General features: G+C 43.4%; 1 protein-coding gene across 1 annotated transcript in view; it reads right to left on the bottom strand.

Moving 5' to 3' along the window:
• rl (Mitogen-activated protein kinase rl) overlaps nucleotides 1-25600 on the bottom strand; it is a 145674-nt gene that overhangs the window by 8512 nt on the left and 111562 nt on the right. The window contains exon 7 of the mRNA XM_080276206.1: nucleotides 17859-18047. Within this exon, the coding sequence (XP_080132332.1) occupies nucleotides 17859-18047 (189 nt within the window). The remainder of the gene's footprint in view (nucleotides 1-17858; nucleotides 18048-25600) is intronic.

Below are 25600 nucleotides of genomic sequence, written 5' to 3'. Positions count from 1 at the left end.
GCTGAAGGCAGAAACAGAACATTTTTACAACATAGATCCCAACATGATAAGATCCTTTAAGTGTAAAGAACAGGCTGAAAATGCTTTTGCTTGTTACCGCTAAATCTTCAATGACATGAAGCGAGCTGTATCTCAACCTAAAACAACAATGTTCTTCAGCCAGTGTTCATCACGAACATCCCCCAATCAGTCTACAACCCCAGTCATCCAAAGTGACGAAGATGAGGTTGAGGCAGATAAGGTCGATGACTCGTCGACTCCTCCCACCACTCAGTAAATCCCTGCTCCACCACCCACTCTACCACCCACCAATGCCTGTGTTTGTCAGCTTTCAGTAAGTTTTTAACTTATATGAGTTATAAAATTCCCCTGAAAATTAGTTATAAACCCCTCCCACCATGCCTACCTGCTGCCCGTGTCCATACGTGTGTGTGTGTGTTTGTGTGGGGAAGGTCGGTCTACCACGCACCACACAGTCAGTTTGAATCCAACGGTCGAACTGTGCATGACTCGCGAGTCGTTATTTGTGGCTTATTTTTCTGCCTTCCAGTAATTGCTTGCCTTGTTTGCCAGCATGGGGCCTAAGCGTATTCCTAGTGATGCATGTGGTAACACACCAAAATGGACTCGTTAGGTGATGTCGCTGACAGAGAAAGTTAAAGTGTTGGGCAAACTTAGTGAAGGAATGTCGGTGACAATTTGCAATCAGGACGATTCCCCGTCATTTATTTACATACCAGTTTATTTAGCAAGTAGACTACACTAGTTTTTTACTTACATGAGTTATAAAATCCCCCTGAAAATTAGTTATTAAAGTATTAATTAATCAATAATAAGTATGTTTATAGAATGACAGGGAATCTGCCAGGGTGCAAATTGTCCTGATGAGGAATCGTCCATGTTTTGACGGTGAATTGTCTCAGAATCATATGTTTGGGGTGAATGAGTCAACTCTTCGTACAATAAAGAAGGCAGAACATAGCATACGGGAGGCAGTGAGGGCTAGTGCATCAGACTGTGCTAAAAGTGTCTCCACCTACGCCTGTGAATTGTCTTGGAACCGTATGTTTGGAGTGAATGAGTCAACTGTTCGTACAATAAAGAGGGCAGAGAATGTAGCATACAGGAGGCAGTGAGGGCTAGTGCACCAGACTGATACTGTCTCCACCTGCGCCTGTGCTTCTCAGCTTTCAGTGGTAAATTTCGTACATTTTTGTTGTTTTTCATACCTTATGCTAGTTTATTAGGTGTATGTAGTGCATAAACAGTATTATTCAGCTGTAATACACTTAATACACATGCGTAATTACGTGCACACATGGGGAGATATTATACGTGAATTTACCACAAACGCGAAGGGTCTGGGAACATAACCCTTGTGTGAATTAAGGGATAACCTGTATATATATATATATATATATATATATACTGTATATCGGTAGGGATAGGCCAGTCCTGCAGTGGACCTCAACGGCTGATGATGATATATATATATATATATAAGTAATCACTCTAATATCCGGACGCCCAATATCCGAACATCCCCACTATCCGGACATAAGAATGTTTCATACTATACTTTTTTTCCATACTATACTTACCTCATTTCACTCTTTAATGTCCTTTATTGGTGTGAATAGGGTGTTAGGAGCTATGCATGTGCAGTAGGAAGGTGTTTTTCTGAGTTAGGCTAGGTTAGGGTCCATAAGTACCAGTCCAGGAGCCAGTCACCAGAATGTTTATTATTGTGTGAACCTACTTCTAAACCCTCAATTTATGTTTCTTTTGCATTTATTTCAGTCATTTATGTGCCTTATTGGTGTGATTTGGGTCTTAAATAGGTGCTATGCATGTCCAGAGGGAGTTGTATAGGTGTTTCTCTGAGTTAGGATCCATAAGTACAAGTCCATAAGCTGGGGCCCAATATCCGGACAGAACCAATATCCGGACCTACCTATGGCTCTATTACATCGGATATTGGAGTGATTACTGTATATATATATATATATATATGTATGTATAAATACACAGTATACAGTAGGGCCTTGCAACCAGCGATCTTAAGAGACTCATAAAACCTCGCTCGCTGTGAAACCGCTAGTTTGGAGGCAAACTTTATATAGCAAAAAACAAAAACAGACTGGAACATTTAGAAAGTTTGATTATTTTTCCATTTTTGTCTACTTTTATCCACTAAATAGTCACATTTTTATATACTTATTATAATTAATGGGACAAAGCAACAAAAAGTCACCATTCAATGCACAGAATGCATTTTCCTGAAAGAAAAAGTTGGGAGTTAGAAGTGCGCATGCTTACTAGGGGTAAGCGCCACCACCACCATCGCCACCCTCCTCTCCACCAGCTTTTCTGTGTATCTCCTGTAATATCTCATCATCACTTTCAAACCCTTCATAGTAAATTAGGTTCAATGGGGCTGAGAGGGGCAAAGTCATCTGGTCCTTCATCTTCCCCCACCACTATCACCACCACTACCACTAGCACGTGTGAAGTATCTGTCTGTCACTTTCAAACTTTCCCTTACCTTGTCCTTGTTTCTTCTTATGTTTGGCACACTCGATTCCGGAACATTCAACTGCCTCATAATGTCACAGGTTTTCAAGCCATCTTCTGTGAGTTTAATGATTTTCCTCCTGTTTTAAACGATGTACTTTTTCATTCGCTAGGTGTGGCGCACGCGCTACACGAGACTCTCTGACTAGGAAAACGAGTCGAAATGTCCCTCACGGCCTCTCACTGGACGACGATTGTCAAAGTTGCTAGTTTCGAGATTTTTGTCGCTAGTTATGAAGCTGAAAACAGCTTCTATCTTATCGTTAGACCTGAAATCACTAGTCAACAAAACATTAGTTGTGGGACCCTACTGTATGTATATATATATATATATATATATATATATATATATATATATATATATATATGTATATAAGGTGGTAGGTGATGGCGACATCATCCACTCACTTGATGCAGTGCTGCCTACTTCTTCCTTAGCCTTTATCATTCTTTTTCTGTGCCTGCCCTCCTCTCTTCCTATTTCTCCCATCTTTCCTGTCACTTCTTATTGCTTTTCTTTCCTTTACAGGTGGCTTTACATTGAGTGACAAGCCAAATGGTTTCCTGCATGCCAAGAAACCATTTACAACACTTGGTGGTAACCATATAACCAAACCATAAGTGCTCCCTACGTGTCAACAAGTGGGCTGGTGGAGGGTTAGTGCCCATACCCGTAAAACAAATAACTCAAAGTCAAATGGCCACCCCTTATGGGATTATGGCGTCTGGCAATAGATATATATATATATATATATATATATATATATATATATATATATATATATATATATATATATATATATATATATATAAACATATATATATATATATATATATATATATATATATATATATATATATATATATATATATATATATATATATATATATATATATATATATATATATATATATATATACATATACATATATATATATATATATAGTATATATATATATATATATATATATATATATCTACCTATCCTATTGCCAGACGCCTCAATCCCGTTTGGGGTGGCCACAAACAAATCGCCTCCAAGTCGCCCTGTCCCCCGCCATTTCACTGCCCTGCTCCCAACTCACACCCCCCTCTCTCATATACCTCTCCACCCCATCCCTCCATCTCATCCTCGGCCTCCCCCTCCCTCTTTCCCGTCCACCTCACTCACATACACTCTCTTCGTCAGTCTTTCACCCTCCATCCTCTCCACATGGCCAAATCACCTCAGTGTGTTCCTCATAACGCTTCCTATCACATCCACATCAACACCACAACGCTCCTTTATATCCTCATTCGTCAGCCTGTCTCTCCATGTGACTCCACAGGCTCCTCTTAAATAACTCATTTCCACTGCTCTCACTCTTGACTTGTGTCCTTCCAACAACGTCCAAGCTTCACTTCTGTACGTTAGAGTTGGTATCACAATACTGTCATGTAGTAACTTTTTCACTTCCATGCTCACTTCCCTGTTTCTTATCACTGTTTTCAAGGAACCAGCAACCTTTCTTCCCTGCTGTACCCTTTCAAGCACTTCACCCTCCAAACCTCCATCCTTACTCATCACACTACCCAAGAACTTAAACGTACTCACACTTTCCAATTCCTCACCATCCAACCTCGCTGTACATTCACTGACTTCACCTCTCTCAAAGACCATCACTTTAGTCTTCCCTACATTCACCTTTAGATTCCGCTTCTTACACACTCTCCCAAACTCATCCACCAAGCCTTGCAGCTCTCCTTCGTCTTCACTCAACAACACAGTATCATCTGCAAACAACAGTACAGGGAGTTTCCAAACACTATCCTCTCTCACCATGGCCACTCCAACATCCACTACCCTACCTTGTACCTCTTTTATTAGATTGAACAACCATGGAGACATGACACATCCCTGTTTCAACCCAACCTTCAAAGAGAAAAATTCACTTAGTTCACCATCCACACGCACTGCAGCCTTCGCACCATCGTACATACTCTTCACAGCATTCAACAACTTTCCATCTACTCCATATATTCTTAACACTTTCCACAATCCTTGTCTATCCACCCTGTCATATGCTTTCTCCAAATCCATGAATGCTGCATACAACTTCTTTCTCTTCTCTAGAAACTTTTCCACTAAAGATCTGAGAATGAATATCTGATCTACACAACCTCTTCCCTTCCTAAAGCCTCCCTGTTCTTCTCCAACTAATTTCTCTGTTCTTTCTCTAACTCTGTCAATAAGTATCCTACCATACACTTTTCCTATTATACTAAGAAGACAAATGCCCCTATGGATACCACACACTTCTTTCTCCCCTTTTCCTTTGTACAAGGGAATAATTATACCTGACTTCCAATCCTCCGGGACTCTACCTTCCTCCCAGGCCAATCTGCACATCTTCCACATCCATTCTACTACTATCTCTCCCCCATGCTTCAGCATTTCACCACACACTCCATCAATTCCTGGGGCTTTCCCCGATTTAACTTTCTTCATTGCTTCCACAACTTCTATCCTACTGATTTCTTCCTGTCTTCTCACCTCCCTCCTTCTCCCAGCCATTCCCCAGCCACTTATACTCGCATTACTTCCATCCTCTACATTCAACAATTCCTTAAAGTGTTCTCTCCATCTGCTCACTTTTTCTCCCTTCTCCACTAGTAATCTACCATTTTTATCTTTCACTCCCCTGCTAACTTCACTTCCACCCTGTCTTACTCTTTTCACCTCTCTCCAGAACATTTTCTTACAGTCCCTCCACTTTACACTCAAATTTCTTCCAAATTCCTCATCCACTCTCTTCTTACTCTCTCTTACTAATCTTTTCACCTCTCTCTTCCTTTCTACATATAACTCTCTCTTCCGCCTCTCAACCTCTTCCACACCCCTATTTCTCATCTATTCATTGTATGCTTTCTTCTTTTGTGCCACAGCCTGTTTCACCTCTTCAGTCCACCACGCTGTTCCTTGCACCCCCCTCCGTCTTCTCTTCCTTCCACACATCACATCACATGCTGCACATATTTCTTCTGTAAATATTCTACACACACTTTCCACATCTCCCATCTGGTCCAATTCATATTTGCCCAATCGTTCCTCCACTTCTCTCTTATACTCTGCCTTTTTCTCATCCTCCTGTAACCTTTCCACTCTCCTTGCAACTACTCCTTCCTCTCGTCTTTCCTTTCTTCTATTCCTCCAACTTTCTTGTACTTTAATTCTGGCCATCACCAAGTAGTGGTCAGAAAGTCCACTCCCCCAACCTCTATACACTCTTGCATCCATTACACATCTTCGCATCCTTTCATCCACACACACATAATCAATCATTGCCTTCCTTTCATTCAGTTCACCACCCACCCTTCTCATCACTCGCCATGTATACCTGTGAATCATTTTATGCCTGAAGAGGGTATTGGCTATCACCAACCCCCTCCCAGCACAAATGTCCACTAACGCACTCCCATTCTCATCTATCTCAGCAGGCACACCCCACTCACCAACCATTCCATCCACCTTCACATTCCCAACTTTACCATTCATATCACCAATCAAAAACACTCTCTCATTCCTTCCAAACTTTTCCATGCACACTTCTACATTTGTCCAGAACTCTTCTCTCACTCTTCTAGCACGATCTTGCGTTGGCGCATATACACACACGATCGCCCACATTTGTATTCCAACTTTCAACTTTACCCACACAATCCTTGATCCAACTGATCCATACTGTCTTATGCTCCTCTTCCATCTTTTACTCACAACTATACATACTCCTTCCTTTGCCCTCTCATTCTCACCTACTCCTGCACATATACCCCATCCATACTCCCATTCTCTCACACTTCCTCCTCTCCATTTTGTTTCAGTTATTCCACATACATCCACTTTCGCATCCTCAAGCACCTGGACAATCTCTCTCTCTTTCACCTCATCATTCGCTCCTCTTACATTCCAGGTTCCAATTATATATATATATATATCGTTTCGTTTTTATTTCGCTTCGTTTTTAAAGGCTCCAACATGCTTGCATGTGTCGGCCTTGGTCACCTAATGGCGGCTCTCCACGCTGCACGATCCATTGCAGCCTCCCTGTTCAGTCCCTTAACCCTAAGGTCACACTTAATGACTTCGTCCCATGTCTTTCTCGGTCTACCCCTCATAACCCCACCCCCAATATTAACACTTCTCACCTTCCTCACCCAATTATCATCCCCCATCCTCTCCACATGTCCAAACCATCTCAATCTGCCCCTCCTCATCACAACACCAATACACTCCAGTCCCATCCTACCTCTCAACTCTTCCATCGTAAACCCAGCCCCTCCAGGCCTTGGACGCAAGGACGCACTGCACATCCACCTAATCATTGTCATTTCTGTACGTCTGAGCCGGCGAATATCATCCTCCTTCACTGCCCAGGTCTCACTACCATACAGCATTACCATACACTCCTAACACATGCTGCATACAAAGACCCCTTAGCACATAGGGAGAGTCCTCTCAATGTCAGGAGAGGCAAGAGCTCCCTGAACTTCTTCCAACCACTTCTCACCCTAGTCACAGAGCTAGCTCCAGCCCCACCTCCAGCACACAGCATGTCTCCCAAATAACAAAACTCTTCCACACACTCAAGAGATGCACCAGCAAGTTCAATCCTTTCACGTTTGACAATCTCCACCTGCTCACCCCGACACGCCGTACACATAAAATCAGCATTATCTCGCAGTCTACCTCTGATACCACTACATCTATTATGTACCCATTTATCACACACACCGCACAAGATGGAATTACTTCCCACGCCCTTGTGGCAAACTGCACATGGCCACTCTCCCTCATCTTTGACAGTACCGCCACCAACCCTAGATATCATCACTTTTGTTTTATCTGCATTACCCTTAAACCCTTGTGCCCCATACCATCTCTCCACTTCCTAAACCTTTCCTCCGCCTCCCTTTCGTTCTCTGCAATCAACACCAAACCATCAGCATACAACAACTCCCACGGGAGTCCGTTTCTAAAGTCACATGAAAGGGCTTCAAGTACCATGATAAACAACATGGGACTCCAGACTGACCCCTAATGCACACCAACATTCACGGAAAACTCATCATTCAAATCTCCATTCACACTTTCCTGGGTGTGAGCACCCACATACATAGCCATAACCACCCTAACCAGCCACTCCTCCAAGCCAAGCTTTCTCATTGCCCACTTCACCACCTCGCTAGGGACTCTGTCAAAGGCCGTTTCCAAATCAACAAAAACAAAATAAAGATCCCTTCTCCTACCAATATATTTTTCCTGAAGCTGTCGAACAATGAATATAGCATCAGTGGTCCCCCTACCTGGCATAAACCCAAACTGCATCTCATCAATATTCACTCTTTCTCTAATCATACCTTCTAAAACTCTCTCCATTACCTTCATTATCTGATCTAAAAGCTTTATACCTCTATAATTTCCTCTTTCCAGGGCATTACCCTTCCCTTTATACACATTTACAATTACACTCTTCAGCCAATCATCTGGGACAACACACTCATAAATAATCCTATTTATCAGGTCAGTGACTAAACTCACCCCTATATCGCCTGAGGCCTTCAACATTTTGGCAGTCAACCCAGACACACCTGCTGCCTTCCCCACCTTCATCCTGCCTATTGCTTCACTCACAGTAGCAGCATCAATCAAAGGCCAAGGGCCAGACACTGGATCTGCTGGCTCCAAACCTTCTCTGTCCCAGTCAAACTCCTCATTCAACAACCGGCTATAATGCTCTCTCCATGCATCTTTAATATCCTCACTGTTCACCACTACCCTTCCTTCATTATTCTTCACACACTGCTCACCTATAATATCCCGATTATCCCTCTTCACTTGACCTGCCACCCTAAATATCATATTTTTCCTTTCCCCATGATTTAGGTTTTCAAGTAATAGTCTCTGTGACTCAGACTTTGCCCTGTATACCTCTCTTCTAGCCCTAAGCTTGGAAAAGCCTTCTTTTCTCCTTAACTGCAGCTTCTACACCCTCATCCCACCACCAAGTTACTTTATGTCTTGGTGGTCCTCTTGTCCAACCGGATGTTACATCAATAACTCTCAAGAAATTGTTCTTGAGGGCTCTATACTGTTCATTAACGCCTCTGTCTACAGCTCCCTATTCAGCCACTACTCTCCTCAACTCGCTATAGAAGGCATCCCTTACTACTTGGTTTTTCGGCTTCCATATTTTCCTCCTAGGTCCATAAGTCCTCTTTTTCATCACTCGTTCCTTAAGCACCATATCACAGATCAGTAGTCTGTGCTGCTGCACACACTCCTCACTTCCTATAACTTTAACATCCCTCACTAACCTCCTATCGGCCCTCCTAACCAAAAAATAATCTATCTGACTGCTATTTCCCCCAGACTCATACATAATTAACCTACTGTCTCTTTTCCTAAAATATGTGTTGCACACAATCATGTCTGTTGCCTCCCCAAACTCGAGTATCCTTTCTCCTTCTGCATTCCTTAGACCATACGCACATCCCCCATGCACTCCATAACCTTGTGCTGCTTCACCTACATGACCATTTAAGTCCCCTCCCAAAATCACTATCTCATCATCCCGCATACCACCCACTACACGTATTAAATCATCTCAAAATCTATCTTTCTCTGTTTCATCCAATCCTGCCTGTGGAGCATATGCCGATATAATCGCAGCTATCTTTCTACCCAACAGAATTTTCACTACCAACATCCTATCGCTTACTCTCAAAACATTCATAACATATTCCACCCATTTCTTCGCAACCATCACACCAACACCTCCATATCTGTCTGTCCTCCCCTGCCAAAACAACTTATAGCAACAGTCCTTCCCAACAATCTTTCTGGCTGATCCACCCCTGTACCGGACTTCCTGCAAACACGCCACATCCACCCACCTCCTACTGAATGCCTCAACGACTTACCCCGCTCTTCCCCTCAAACTTCCCACATTCCATGAACCAACCCTCATCCCCATGGGTGATTTACATATATATATATATATATATATATATATATATACACACACAGTATAGTATATAGTATATATCTATATGGAGAGAACACTTTAAGGAATTGTTGAACGTAGAGGATGGAAGTAATGCGAATATAAGTGGCTGGGGAATGGCTGGGAGAAGGAGGGAGGTGAGAAGACAGGAAGAAATCAGTAGGATAGAAGTTGTGGAAGCAATGAAGAAAGTTAAATTGGGGAAAGCCCCAGGAATTGATGGAGTGTGTGGTGAAATGCTGAAGCATGGGGGAGAGATAGTAGTAGAATGGATGTGGAAGATGTGCAGATTGGCCTGGGAGGAAGGTAGAGTCCCGGAGGATTGGAAGTCAGGTATAATTATTCCCTTGTACAAAGGAAAAGGGGAAAAAGAAGTGTGTGGTAATCATAGGGGCATTTGTCTTCTTAGTATAATAGGAAAAGTGTATGGTAGGATACTTATAGACAGAGTTAGAGAAAGAACAGAGAAATTAGTTGGAGAAGAACAGGGAGGCTTTAGGAAGGGAAGAGGTTGTGCAGATCAGATATTCATTCTTAGAACTTTAGTGGAAAAGTTTCTAGAGAAGGGAAAGAAGTTGTATGCGGCTTTCATGGATTTGGAGAAAGCATATGACAGGGTGGATAGACAAGGATTGTGGAAAGTGTTAAGAATATATGGAGTAGATGGGAAGTTGTTGAATGCTGTGAAGAGTATGTACGATGGTGCGAAGGCTGCAGTGCATGTGGATGATGAACTAAGTGAATTTTTCTCTTTGAAAGTTGGTTTGAAACAGGGATGTGTCATGTCTCCATGGTTGTTCAATCTGTATATGGATGGGGTAATAAAAGAGGTACAAGGTAGGGTAGTGGATGTTGGAGTGGCCCTGGTGAGAGAGGATAGTGTTTGGAAACTCCCTGTACTGTTGTTTGCAGATGATACTGTGCTGTTGAGTGAAGACGAAGGGGAGCTGCAAGGCTTGGTGGATGAGTTTGAGAGAGTGTGTAAGAAACGGAACCTAAAGGTGAATGTAGGGAAGAGTAAAGTGATGGTCTCTCAGAGAGGTGAAGTTAGTGAATATACAGCGAGGTTGGATGGTGAGGAATTGGAAAATGTGAGTACGTTTAAGTATTTGGGTAGTGTGATGAGTAAGGATGGAGGTTTGGAGGGTGAAGTGCTTGAAAGGGTACAGCAGGGAAGAAAGGTTGCTGGTTCCTTGAAAGCAGTGATAAGAAACAGGGAAGTGAGCATGGAAGTGAAAAAGTTACTACATGACAGTATTGTGATACTAACTCTAACGTACGGAAGTGAAGCTTGGACACTGTTGGAAGGACACAAGTCAAGAGTGAGAGCAGTGGAAATGAGTTATTTAAGAGGAGCCTGTGGAGTCACGTGGAGAGACAGGCTGACGAATGAGGATATAAAGAAGCGTTGTGGTGTGGATGTGGATGTGATAGGAAGCGTTATGAGGAACACACTGAGGTGGTTTGGCCATGTGGAGAGGATGGAGGGTGAAAGACTGACGAAGAGAGTGTATGTGAGTGAGGTGGAGGGGGGAAGAGGGAGGGGGAGGCCGAGGATGAGATGGAGGGATGGGGTGGAGAGGTATATGAGAGAGGAGGGTATGAGTTGGTAACAGGGCAGTGAAATGGCGGGGGACAGGGCGACTTGGAGGCGATTTGTTTGTGGCCACCCCAAACGGGATTGAGGCGTCTGGCAATAGATAGATAGACAGATATATCTATATATATCTATCTATCTATATATACTGTATATATATGTATACAGTATATATACCATATAACCAAAACATACGTGCTCCCTACGTGTCAGCAAGTGGGTTGGTGGAGGGTTAGTGCCCCTCCCCGTAAAACAAATAACTCAAAGTCAAATGGCCACCCCTTACGGGATTATGGCGTCTGGCAATAGATCTATCTATCTATCTATCTATATCTATATATCTATCTATCTATATATATACAGTATATATCTATCTATCTATACAGTATGTATACAGTATATATACCATATAACCAAATCATACGTGCTCCCTACGTGTCAGCAAGTGGGTTGGTGGAGGGTTAGTGCCCCTCCCCATAAAACAAATAACTCAAGAATCAAATGGCCACCCCTTATGGGATTATGGCGTCTGGCAATAGATAGATAGAAATGGCCACCCCTTACGGGATTATGGCGTCTGGCAATAGATCTATCTATCTATATCTATCTATCTTATCTATCTATATATATACAGTATATATCTATCTATCTATCTATCTATTTATCTATATATAGTATATATCTATATATCTATCTATCTATATATATATATATATATATATATATATAATGCGTATATGTATATATATGCAGATATATATACAGTAAGACCTCACTATAATAGACTAACTGGGGCCCAAGCCACCCCGAAAAATGCGAAATTCTGATAAAAGTGACATCCGGAATTACCCCTGCTAGCTTGGACTTTTTCCGATACATCAGACATTAGTCCAGATAGCATGAATGGTTTTTAAACTGTTTTGACTATCACTGCGGTACTGTACTGTGTTATAACTTCACTACATTAATCAAATAGTATAATACAGTATATATAATAATACTGTAGTGAACACTGACAAACATGTCTTTTATCTGCCTTATTATGGTGAACACAGCTGAAGTGGTCAGGCAGTCCGGACTGCTTCTGGCTTCAACAGACTTTTTCCGATATATAGGAATTTAGTCTGGCAGCTCCTCGACTCCGATAAAAGCAAATTCTGGTCTATTGAAGTCAGTTATATTGAGGTTTTACTGTACACACACACACACACACATATATATATATATATATATATATATATATATATACACGGCTCATATTTACAGCAATCCCTCGATTATCCGACGTAATAGAGCCACAGGCACATCTAAGTAATGGCTCCGTCCAGATAATGGACTTCTCCCCTGGTCCCCATTCATACATAACCTAACTTTGAAAGCCAGTGTAAAAGGCCACTACAGTACATCATACAACACTTGTTCCTATTGTTTAACACTATTCTATCTCGTCAAGCAGACCTATAAACCACAGCAAAGCAATTACAGTGCCATGGTCAAGCAGACCCCTCAACCACAGACAAGCAATCAACACTGCAGGGCCATACCCTGCGGTGACTTGAAAAAAAAAACATGAGGAAACCAGCTACACAAGAAAATGCAGTGGGCAAACAAAACATAATGGTAAAATAGAATAAAATCATGGTACAGTACAGTACACTAGAATAAAATCAATGTCAATGCTCACTATTCCTCACTGAACATCGTGCTGAATAACCAGCTAGCTCCTTGCCTCTGACTGTTGCACTGCATCTGGCAAAGCTGCTGCACTGCATAGTACATCCTCTGTGGTCTAGTGGCATACCCTGAAGAGCTTAGAGTCAAAGTCTAGGAGAATCTCCAGCAGTTGGCTCAGGGGAGCGGCCGTGGGACGTGGTGATGGACTGCCTACTTCAGGTGACTCTGAAGATAGCCACAAACTCACATCCAGGGGAGACACAACGGCTGACAACGAGCTAGACTGAGGTTCTGTTGTTGAAGGCATGGTTTGACGCTTTGATGGTGGCAAAGAAGAGGTGGACTGGGCATGGGTCAATGGCCTGAAAAAAGGAGTCGATCTTGGACTGGCAATAAGAACAACGATTCAGGTGTTAGATGACACTCTCCTGCACAGAATGCAGATCCTCCACAAGGCGAAGAGGCACCATCTCTCTGTAACAATCTGGGTGCTCGGCATATTCAAGCACCTGCTCAAGGTGTGCCCGGAATCTGCTCGAGCAGGGGATGGCTGGAGTACAGTACTGCAGTTCTTGGGCCGACCTCGTCGTCCTCATCACTCTTATGGTCGGGAAGCAGCAACGGAAGTGGCAATCTCAATGTCACACATAACCTGAAAGCCATGATCGCTCCCAACATCATCTAACCACTCCCAGACATCATCAACATCAACAGCCTCGCCAGCGTTACGAAGGCAAGTGAGGAAATCATCCACATCAAAGCCCAGAAAGTCGTGTCTGCTCTCGTGTCCCTGAAGGAGATGAGACCAACCACTTTTGAGAGTTTTCACTGAGACTTCTTTCCATGCACTCGCCCATTTGCATACAGCAGACTTGAGGTTGTAGTACTGCGTGTTTTCCAGTGTCTTCTGCCCTCATGTGTCCAGCCCGACTCTGCTCGTCTTCATCCTCAAGAACAACCAATACCTCGTTGAGAAGCCTCTATCAGTACAGCCTCTTCATGGCCACCTCACACCCTGGTCCATGGGTTGAATCAGGGCAGTGGTATTAGGTGGCAAAAGCATGCACCTAATGCGACCATCACCTGCAACCAATTCCTTCTCAGAGGGATGCGTGGGGGCATTGTCCTGGAGAACAGGAGACTTTACCTGGTCACAAGGGATTCTAAGTTCCTCCATTTGATGAAGGACAACCTCTTTGATGAAATTCTCGTGAAACCAATCTGTGAAGATCTTGGAGGTAAACCAAGTCTGCACAAAATGGTACCACACAACAGGAAGGACATCCATTAGCTCATGAAGACACCAGGGATGTTTTGCAAGACCAACAATAACGGGTCTCAGCCAGTATTTCCCATTGCCATTAGAACAGAACAAATCAGATACCCGTTGCTTAGACAACTTGTGGCCAGGCACACACTTCTCATCTACCAGAGTGTTTGCAGGCACCGAGCAGTAGAAGAAGCCAGTTTCATCAGCATTATAGACTTAACAGAGAGCTAGGCCCTCCTTCTCAATCAAGCCTAACAAATTCAAGCAAAATACCTCCAAACCCTCCTCATTAGCGTTCAAAGCTTTGCCATGGGTATTACGACTGGTAATGTCATGTCGAAGCTTGAAACTGAACAACCAACCTTCGGATGCCTTGAAGTCTGGGACATTGTGAAAGCATGCGAACTTCTTGGCAGCGGCCTTCAACTTGGTGCCTTGCACTAGCACACAGGCACCCCATTGCTGGCAGTACCAGATCAATGTTGAACGGTCGACTTTGGCATGCCGGGGTAAACTCAGGGCCTTCTGTTCGGTACTGAGTCTATTCCTCTCACCAAAGTCTGCCATGTACTGGAAGAGTTTGTAATGGGCTTTCCTGATGATGTGTAGGGTTGAGCAGGCCAGGTCGTACTCCTTCAAGATGCGGGATGTGGACCATCCCACATCAATCTTACTCAGGATCTCCCACTTCTTCTCCGAAGTCAGCACTACCCTCTTCCTTTTCCTTGTTGCAAGGGCCATCATCACACACCATAGGAAGAGGCATGCAAGGAATAGCAAGGCCTACAGCAGGTAGGGAACCACCATAAAAGCTACAACGTATGCCACCATAACAACTGTCTATGAGCAGCTGCTCACTACACAGTTGCTGCACAGGAACTGAGACCCAGTGAGGGGGTCTCCGGCTGACGCTGGGTAAACTAACAAGCCAAACATGGCAACGCCACTAGGCTATTCTCGCCCATCTGGGCGGTGATTTTTTGTGTGGTCATAATTTCCAAATAGATGCAAGCATTTTATCCGGCTATTATGCAAAAATGTACGAATAATGGTTTCAAACAGCCAGATCACAACGTCTGGGTAATGGATTGTCTGGGTAATCGCCGTCCGGATAAATGAGAGATTACTGTATATTACACTAGCTGCATTACAGCAGGAGGCCACTGTAACTTGTTAAATATTTTCACAGATTTGCCACATACAGTCAAGCCTTGAGTAATGCGTGGTTGAGTAATGCATTTCTAAATTTACACAGTAAGTATTGATGCAACAGGTCATAATTTACGAGGGGAAAATCTTGAGCTTCCGCAGGATGTGTCAGTTGGCCAGGCAATGTAATTTGAAAGTCGCACGCAGTGAAGTCACCTGCCAGATTCGCCATGATTGGCTGGCTTACATCTACATTCATCTCCAACAACTCACACCATGATGATACTACTGCACCAGATGACAAGATCAACTCTTTTGTTTCAGACCTGGACTTTCATGGATTTGACTCAGATGCTGAAGAAAGAAGTGCAGGAGCAGCAATATCTCAACAATGACAATAACAACATTAGGGGTGGGGAGCTGGGGGAGGATGCCAAGAGATGCACATCAACAACACAGTACTATACCCAGCCTAACTTTTGTTATTAATTATGCATGACAGTGACACAGTATTTCTAGATTTCCTATTGGAATGAAATGCTGACAGGATCCTTTCTTATTTCTTAGAGATTAATGCATATAGTGTGTGTGTTTTTTTTTTAATTCATCTACCATCCAATCCTACATCGCCCCATAGAGTAGCGTATGAACCCGGGGCTAGGCAAGCTGGTCCTGACATTTAAGACGAGAGTGACCAGCCTCACTCATCCCTGAGTGGCATTACGTGAGCAATAAACCCCAACCATCCCTTGGATATAAACCTCCACAGGCTCAATCCAATTGGAGCATCTTAATTGGAGGCAATGGCCGAATCAGTAGAGAGTTGGCCTGCTGTCCTAATGGACACAGGTACAAATCCCTGCTGGGGCAGGGAACAGTTTAAGGATCTGAATTTCATTAAAGCAGACTTTACTGATCTACCAGAAGACCCGCTGACATATCATAAAAATACCAACGGTAATACCGATACACTAGTCCTATATGAGACAGCCCTAGCATCTACTCAATATGGATGGCGGGTGTTAGTGCCTAACTGGTGACATGTGGAGGTGTATGGATGGAGAAGAACTACTGGGCTGTGAAGCCTATGCCCAGGGGGAAAAAAAAAAAAAAGAGGAGGAGGGGGGGCAAATTTGGTTAGGCCTATATGGTTACCACCTAGCATAGTGAATGGCTTCCTGGTGTACAGAAAACCATTTGGCTTGTCACTCAGTGTAAAGACACCCACAGGCAGAAGGAAGAGGAAATAATGAAGGAAAGAAAGACAGAAGAGGGAGTGTAAAGTCACCCACAGGCAGAAGAAAGAAGAAAGAATGAAGGAAAGAAAAACAGAAGAGGAATGATGGAAGAGAGGAAAGAGCAGACACCTGTTTTCTTAAATCTTCATAAATAAGAGGTTCCATTATCTTTTGTAATACTGCACATATCTTATATTTTACAGAATATGAAGTGATTTAATTTAATTGCACAGTGCTATTTTACTGACTGTATAAAACTTTAATGGATGTCTCCTGTGTGATGTATTTAATGATCTGTTTTATGACTGCACCTACCTTCATCATCACACGGTCATGTGACAATTGTACTACAATTAATAAACACTCAATGCACAATACTGTTTTGGTGCAAGTTTTACTTAATGCACATTTTAGTTTGCACGCTGTTAGGTTGGTTATAAACACTGAGGTGTCTGGGGAGCAAAGCCTCTAAGTTAGGTTTCAGCACTTCCAGTTAGGCTTCCACTGATCTTTATGGTTTTAAACTGTATACATTTCAGTTTGTTTTGGTGTGCTGATATTATGTCTGGTTGGAGGGATCAGCAGTCAACATGCTATAGGGGTCATCTGGACAGCTCTCTGTAATATTGTTATATATGTATATTTTGTCTTCTCCAATATCTTTTGATCGAAAATCAAACATTAATCACCTGAGATGTATCTATTACTTAAATTATTTTCTTTGAGAACACAAGTCTATAAGAAAGCTTGAATTGCTGCTTCGCTGACATTTTTATTTACCTTTTTATTTATGTTAATGTTGTTTTAATCATTCATGTTCTTACTTACAGTACAGTCATATCTCTTTCGGTGTTTTACCTGATGGTGGGTATAAGTAGGGGGTAACTTATATGGAGTAGTGTGGTAATAGGGGGTAAAAGCAAGAGTTTTGGAAAGTTGCCAGACTACACTGTACGGTTTTACATGCAGACATAACATGTGATCAAAGCATGTTTGAGTACCACGGTCAGCATCCAGGCTATATCGTCCATGTTACTCAAACATTGCCAGTACTCTAAACAGACTTCTCTGAAAACCTAAACAACAAAACAGATGTAGCTGAAGTGATCAAAAGAAACTGACACTTACAGAAACTTAACTGAATATATCATAACAAACTGTCACATGTGGAAGTTTCATTCACTCTTGCTAACCTGATCCACACTACTACTCTACCTTCAGATGTATCTAACTGCATTCATGGTCCTCTTTTCTTTCACTATTCTATATGTTTTCTGGTTTTATTATTTACTGCAATCCCTTCTTATCTCACCTCATCAGCAGGGTCATAGTACTGTTCCAGGTAAGGGTGAGCAAGTGCCTCCTCCACAGTGATACGTTTGTGAGGGTTGAAGGTCAGCATTTTGTCCAGGAGATCGAGGGCCTTGGCATCTGCATTGGGATACAGCCTCTGCCATGGCACTTTAGGCTTATATGGCAGGGACTGCAAGTAACTTCTGGCCTGGAAATAAATAAGCAAGCAATTAAAAAAAAAAAAAAAAGGATCATCATCATCCACACCTTTCCCACCCAAGGGCAGGGTTGGGAGTAGCAACGTCCAGACAGCCTAAGTTTGCCCGATTCAATGTGCCACACTTTCATTCACTAATCGTTCAAGCCCATAGAATCCTGGCTCCATCAGATAGAAAAAAAACTATCTATCTATCTATAGCCCGACGCCCTAATCCCGCAAAGGGTGGCCACAGACAAAACGCCTCCAAGTCACTCTGTCACCCACCATTTGACTACCCTCCCCTCAACTCACCCCCCCCCTCCCTCATATACCTCTCAACTCCATCCCTCCACCTCATCCTCGGTCTACCCCTCCCTCTCCCTCCCTCCACCTCACCTACATACACCCTCTTAGTCAGTCTTTCATTCTCCATTCTCTTCACATGTCCAAACCACCTCAGTGTATTTCTCGTAATCTTCTCAACCACATCCACATCCACCCCACAACGTTCCTTCACTTCTTCATTCATCAACCTGTCCCTCTATGTCACTCCACATGCTCCTCTCAAGTAGCTCATTTCCACTGCTCTCACTCTTGACTTGTTCCCCTCTTGCATGGTCCACGCCTCGCTTCCATACGTCAGGGTGGGGATCACAATACTATCATGCAGTGACTTCTTAACTTCCATACTCACCTCCCTATTTCTCATCACTGCTTTCAGTGTACCAACAACCTGTAGCTTCACATACACCTACCTGATGGAGTCAATCCAAATGCTGTCACGTTAAAAAGGGGTGCCAAATCCCTGGTTATGTGCTTCTCCGCACAAAATTCATCCGACCAGCTCGGTCTCTTATCTGTCCCTTAGCCTCACCAACTTCCATACCTCTCTTCCTCACACAGTCATCCACCATATTCCTCCATCTTCTTCTTGGCCTACCTCACCTCCTTCCTCCTTCAAATTCTCTCAGATATACCTTTTTCATCCCTCTATTATGATCCACTCTCTCCACATGACCATACCATCTCAGTACACTCTCTTAGATTCTGGAGTCCAAAGACTTCCTCACTTTGCGTCTTTCACAGATCACATTATTCCTTATCCTATCCGCATTCCTCTGCAGGCTAATCTCCACTGCTCTCACTCTTGGCTTTTCATTTTCATGCCACACCATAGTCTCACATCTGTATGTTAAACCTGGCACTAACACTCCTTCATGTAAGCCTTGCACAGCTGCATCACACAAGCCTCTGTTTTTTAATCAGAGCCTTCATTGCACCAGCTACTTTCGTTCTTTGTGTCACGCTGCTTTCCACTTCTTTTGCACTTTTGCCTCTCTTTTCTATTGCTGTACCCAAGTATTTGAGCTCTCTCACCAATTCCAGTCTCTCTCCATTCACTGTAACATCACACTGGTAGTAACCATCACTATACTTATTTCTACATTTACTCTCAAAGTATGATGCTCACAGACATCTACAAACTCTGCACTAGTCTACCAAGCTCTTGTCTGGTATTTGCAAATAGCACTGCATCATCAGCATACAACAAATTTCTGATATTCCATCCATCATCATTCATTACAACCACTCTCTCTCTCCCCATTACTCGTGTTTTTACTTCTTTCATCACCCCATCCCTATATATATAGAATAACCATGGGGACATCAAACAACCTTGTTGAACGCCCACACAGATCATGAACCAATTAGTTAAATGCCCATTTACCCTTACACACGCCTCACTACCATCATAAAACCTCTTGACAACACCTAGCAGCTTACCATCTACACTGTATATGTGCAAAACCTTCCACAATCCTTCTCTGTCTACTTTGTTATATGCTTTTCCCATATCCATAAATGCCATTAACACCTTATAGTTCTTCTCACAAGCCTTCTCCACCACCTGTTTTACTGCAAATATTAGAGCTACACATCCTCTGCCACTCCTAAAGCCACCATGTTCATTATACACTAGGACTTCTGGTCTCTCTCTTACTTTATAATAATTCTTCCATATACCTTCCCTACTACACTCAACAGACTTATGCCAAGATAATTCTTGCACTTGCTTTGCTCACCTTTATTTTTGTATGGGGGTACAATCAATGCCTTTTTCCACTCTACTGGGAGTTTCATTCATCCATGCCTTCTTACCTACCTCCAACAAGCACCTCATTCTGCTCTCTCCACTACACTTAATCATCTCTGCATACACCTCATCAACCCCTGCTGCTTTCCCATTTTTCACCCGCTTCACTATTTATCATAACAAAAAACAGTTGTGACGCATATGGATATAAATTTTCCGTAATAAGCTGAGCCTATTGTTCATTACTAATCTATGTCTTTCCAAGTAATCTTCCATTTACAATAAAGCTGTATAATAAAGTCCCATATACCCGTATGGTTAGCTCACAAAAAATGAACTTCACTTAACCCACAGAGTGTACAGTGAGGCTGGATGGTGAGGATATGGAGAATGTGAGTGCATTCAAGTGCTTGGGTAGTGTGATGAGTAAAGATGGAACTTTGGGGGATGAAGTGCTTGAAAGGGTACAGCAGGGAAGGAAGGTTGTTGGTTCACTGAAAGCAGTGATGAGCAACGGGGAGTTGAGTATGGAAGTTAAGAAGTCACTGCATAACAGTACTGTATTGTGATCCCTACCCTGAGGTATGGAAGCATGGCATGGACCTTGCAAGAGGGGAACAAGTCAAGAGTGAGAGCAGTGGAAATGAGTTACTTGCGAGGAGCATGTGGAGTGACGTGGAGGGACAGGTTGACAAATGAAGGAACGTTGTGGGGTGGATGTGGATGTGGTTGAGAAGATTACGAGTAATACATTGAGGTGGTTTGGACATGTGAAGAGAATGGAGAATGAAAGACTGACTAAGAGGGTGTATGTAGGTGAGGTGGAAGGAGGGAGAGGTAGGGGTAGACCAAGGATGAGGTGGAGGGATGGAGTTAAAGGGTATATAAGGGAGAGGGGAGTGAGTTGGGGGGAGGGGAGTCAAATGGTGGGTGACAGAGCGACTTGGAGGTGTTTTGTCTGAGGCCACCCTTTGCGGGATTAGGGCGTTGGGCTATAGATAAACAGATAGATAGACTTAACCCACTTCACTACCCCTGGGAGGAGGGGGATTTCAAGAATACTCCCTCAGTATCCCTGCATGTCATATGAGGCAACTAAAAGGGTTGGTGGTGGGTTAGTGCCCCACCCCATAAAAAGAACTAACTAAACAAGCGAATAAAGTGCCTTGGACCAGGACGGACCATACGTTGACGACAAAGGACTGGACAAAGGACAGTCTAAGGGTGGGAACATGGAATGTGAGATGAGTGAATGATGAAGTGAAAGAGCAAGAGAGAGATTGATCAGGTGCTTAAGTGGATGTATGTGGATTAAATGAAACTAAATGGAAAGGTGAAAGGGTGAGAGAATGGGAATACGGTTTAGGAATATGTGCGGGGGTTAATGAGAATGAGAGGGCAAGAGAGGGAGTATGTCTGATGATATGCAAGAGGTGGAAGGAGAATATACGAGAGTATGGAACAGTGGGTGCAAGGATTGTATGGGTGAGGATGAAAGTAGGCATACAAGGTTGGGACCGCATGTGCGTATGCACCGACAGAGGGCCGAGTGGCAAGAGTGAAAGATGAATTTTGGGCAAGTGTAGAAGCATGCATGGACAAGTTTGAGAGGAGCGAGAGAGTGTTTTTGACTGGAGACATGAATGGCAAAGTTGGGAATGTATGAGTGCCTGGAGTGGTTGGTCAGTGGGGTGTGCCAGCTGAAGTAGATGGGAATGGTAGTGCTTTGGTGGACATCTGCACTGGTAAGGGGTTGGCAATAGCTAACACTTTTCGGCATAAGATGATCCACAGGTATACATGGAGAGTCATGAGAAGGATGGACGGTGAACTTGTGGAACGAAAGGCAATGATAGATTACGTGAGTGTGGATGTGTAAATGAGAAGACAAGTGTTGGATGCAAGAGTGTGAAGAGGGTGAGGGAATGGAATCTCAGACCATCATTTAGTGAATGCCAAGGTAAGGCTGCAAAGAAAATGGGTGAAGAGACAAAGAGAAAGACAGGAGGAAACAGCTCCTGTGAGAAAAGTGGAGAAATTGCAAGACAGTGATAATATGGCAGAGAATAAGAGCATAGTGGAAGAAAGACTGGGAAGGTATGAGTTAGAGCAGATGGAAGGGGTGGAAGACGTATGTAAGATATTCACAAAAGAGATAGGTGCAGCATGTGAGGTGGTTGTGGGGTGAGGAAGAGATGCAAGGGTGTGCAAGGGACAGCATGGTGGAATGTTGAGATATAACGAGCTGTGGAACAAGAGAAGAAGGCATATAGTGAATGGCTAGCAAGTAGAGGTTGGGGAGAAGATGAGAGAAGAGAGATGTATATGTGAGCAGGAGAAGGGAGGCGAAGAGACTCGTGAAGGAGAGTAAGAAGAAAATGGATGAAAAGTTTGGGAGGAATCTGAGTGAAAATGGAGGGAGAGTAAGAAATTGTTTTGGAAGGAGGTAAAGAGAGTAAGACAGTGTGAAAGGGGAAATAGTAGGGGAGTGAAAGATGGGAATAATAGATTGTTAGAGGACATGGATGGAGCACTTTGAGGATTTGTTGAATGTAGAGAGTGAAAGCAGTGCGAGTATATATGGTCGGGGAATGGCTGGGAGAAGAAGAGATGAGAGGAGGGAGGAGATCAGTAGGGCAGAAGTGGCGGAAGCAATGAAGAAGATCAAGATAGGGGAAAGGCCCCAGGAATTAAGGAGTATGTGATGAAATGCTGAGGTATGGGGATGAGATTGCTGTGGAGTGGATACGGAAGTTGTGTAGATTGGCTTGGGAAGAGGGAAGCGTTCCAGAGGACTAGAAATCAGGTATAATTGTTCCTTTATACAAAGGAAAAGGGGAGAGAGAAGTATGTGGTAACCATAGGGGTATTTGTCTTCTTAGTGTGACTGGAAAAATATATGGTAGAATACTTACTGACAGCATTAGGCATATAACAGAGGAGCTAGTTGGAGAAGAACAAAGAGGACTTAGGAAGGGAAAAGGGTGTGTAGATCAGATATTTGTTCTAAAATGTTTAGTGGAGAATTATCTAGAGAAGGGAAAGAAAGTGTATGCTGCTTTCAAGGACTTGGAGAAAGCTTATGACAGAATAGACAGGCATGGTACATGTATTATATTAAGAATATATGGAGTGGAGGGAAATTGCTGAGTGCTGTGAAAAGTATGTACAAAGGAGCTAGGACTATGGTGCAAGTGGATGGTGAGCCGAGTAAGTTCTTTGAGCTAAGTGTGGGACTGAAACAGGGTTGTGTGATGTCTCCATGTCTGATTAATATATAAATGGATGGGGTTGTAAAGGAGGTGCAAGGTAGGGCAGTGGATGTGGGGGTGGCTCTAATGAATGAGGGTGAGATGTGGAAGATTCCAGTGTTGCTGTTTGCTGATCATACAGCATTGTTGAGTGAAGATGAATCGAAGTTCCAAGGTTTGGTGAATGAATTTGGGACAGTGTGTAGGAAGAGGAATCTGAAAGTGAATGTAAACAAGAGTAAAGTAATGGTGTTTGAGAGGAATGAAGTCACAGAATGCACAGTAAGGTTGGATGGTGAGGATATGGAGAATGTGAGTACATTCAAGTACTTGGGTAGTGTGATGAGTAAGGATGGAACTTTGGGGGATGAAGTGCTTGAATGGGTACAGCAGGGAAGGAAGTGTTGTTGGTTCACTGAAAGCAGTGTTGAGAAATAGGGAGGTAAGTATGGAAGTTAAGAAGTCACTGCATGACAACATTGTGATCCTTACCCTCACGTATGGAAGAGAGGCATGGACCTTGCTAGAGGGGAGCAAGTCAAGAGTGGGAGCAGTGGAAATGAGTTACTTGAAAGGAGCATGTGCAGTGACATGGAGGGACAGGTTGACAAATGAAGAAGAGAAGGAACGTTGTGGGGTGGATGTGGTTGAGAAAATTAGGAGAAATACACTGAGGTGGTTTGAACATGTAGAGAGAATAGAGAATGAAAGACTGACTAAGAAAGTGTATGAAGATGAAGTGGAGGGAGGGAGAGGGAGGGGAAGACTGAGGATGAGGTGGAGGGATGGAGCTGAGAAGTATATGAAGGAGGGGGGAGTGAACTGGGGGAAGGGCAGTCAAATGGTCGGTGACAGAGCGACTTGGAGGTGTTTTGTCTGCAGCCACCCTTTGTGGGATTAGGGCGTCAGACTATAGATAGACAGACAGACAGACTAAAGGCCAGTTCAAATGAGCAAAATCAAGGCCGTTCTTTGCCGAAATCTGCTTCCTGGTAGAAATTCCGGCCACTTTTTTTGCCGGGATGATGGTGCTAAGGCTGCAGTGCGTGTGGATGGTGAATTAAGCGAATTTTCTCTTTGAAGGTTGAGTTGAAACAGGGATGTGTCACGTCTCCAAGGTTGTTCAATCTGTACGCGAATGGGGTAATAAAAGAGGTACAAGGTAGGGCAGTGGATGTTGGATGGCCCTGGTGTGAGAGGGTAGTGCTTGGAAACTCCCTGTACTGTTGTTTGCAGATGATACTGTGTTGTTGAGTGAAGACGAAGGGGAGCTGCAAGGCTTAGTTGATGAGTTTGGGAGCGTGTGTAGGAAACGGAATCTAAAGGTGAATGTAAGGAAGAGTAAAGTGATGGCCTTTGAGAGAGGTGAAGTCAGTGAATGTACAGTGAGGTTGGATGGGGTGGAAATGGAAAATGTGAGTGCGTTTAAGTACATGGGGTGTGTGATGAGTAACGATGGAAGTTTGGAGGGTGAAGTGCTTGAAAGGGTACAACAAGGAAGAAAGGTTGCTGGTTCCTTAAAAAGCAGTGATAAGAAACAGGGAAGTGAGCATGAAAGTGAAAAAGTTACTACATGACAGTATTGTGATACCAACTCTAACCAACGGAAGTGAAGTTTGAACGTTATTGGAAGGACACAAGTCAAGAGTGAGAGCAGTGGAAATGAGTTATTTAAGAGAAGCCTGTGGAGTCACTTGGAGAGACAGGTTGACAAGTGAGGATATAAAGGAGCATTATGGTGTGGATGTGGATGTGATAGGAAGAGTTAGGAGGAACACACTGAGGTGGTTTGGCCATGTGGAGAGGATGGGGAGTGAGAGACTGACGAGGAGAGTGTGAGTGAGGTGGAAGGTGGGAGAGGGAGGGGAAGGCCGAGGATGAGATGGAGGGATGGAGTGGAGAGGTATATGGGAGAGGGGGGTGTGAGTTGGGAGTAGGGCAGTGAAATGGCAGGGGACAGGGCGACGTGGAGGCGATCTGTTTGTGGCCACCACGTGCGGGATTGAGGTGTCTGGCGATAGATAGATAGATAGAAGAGACCGACATGTCGGTCATTTTTTGCCAGAATCGGGAAAAAGAGGCCGGGCCGATTTAAATGGATGCACCAAACAAGGCAAAGCTCTGGGAACGAAGACAAATACGACATCTTGTGTGTTTACGCTACTACTACGTTAATGTTCATTCCAGTTTGGGTGTATCTGGTATGAGCATGAGTA

Source organism: Coenobita brevimanus, chromosome 64 (genome assembly GCF_032717465.1).
Source record: "Coenobita brevimanus isolate Jiangsu-jjx chromosome 64, ASM3271746v2, whole genome shotgun sequence".
Lineage (NCBI taxonomy): Eukaryota > Metazoa > Arthropoda > Malacostraca > Decapoda > Coenobitidae > Coenobita > Coenobita brevimanus.
Note: the sequence above shows the minus strand (reverse complement) of the source record. Positions and strands in the feature narration are given on the sequence as shown.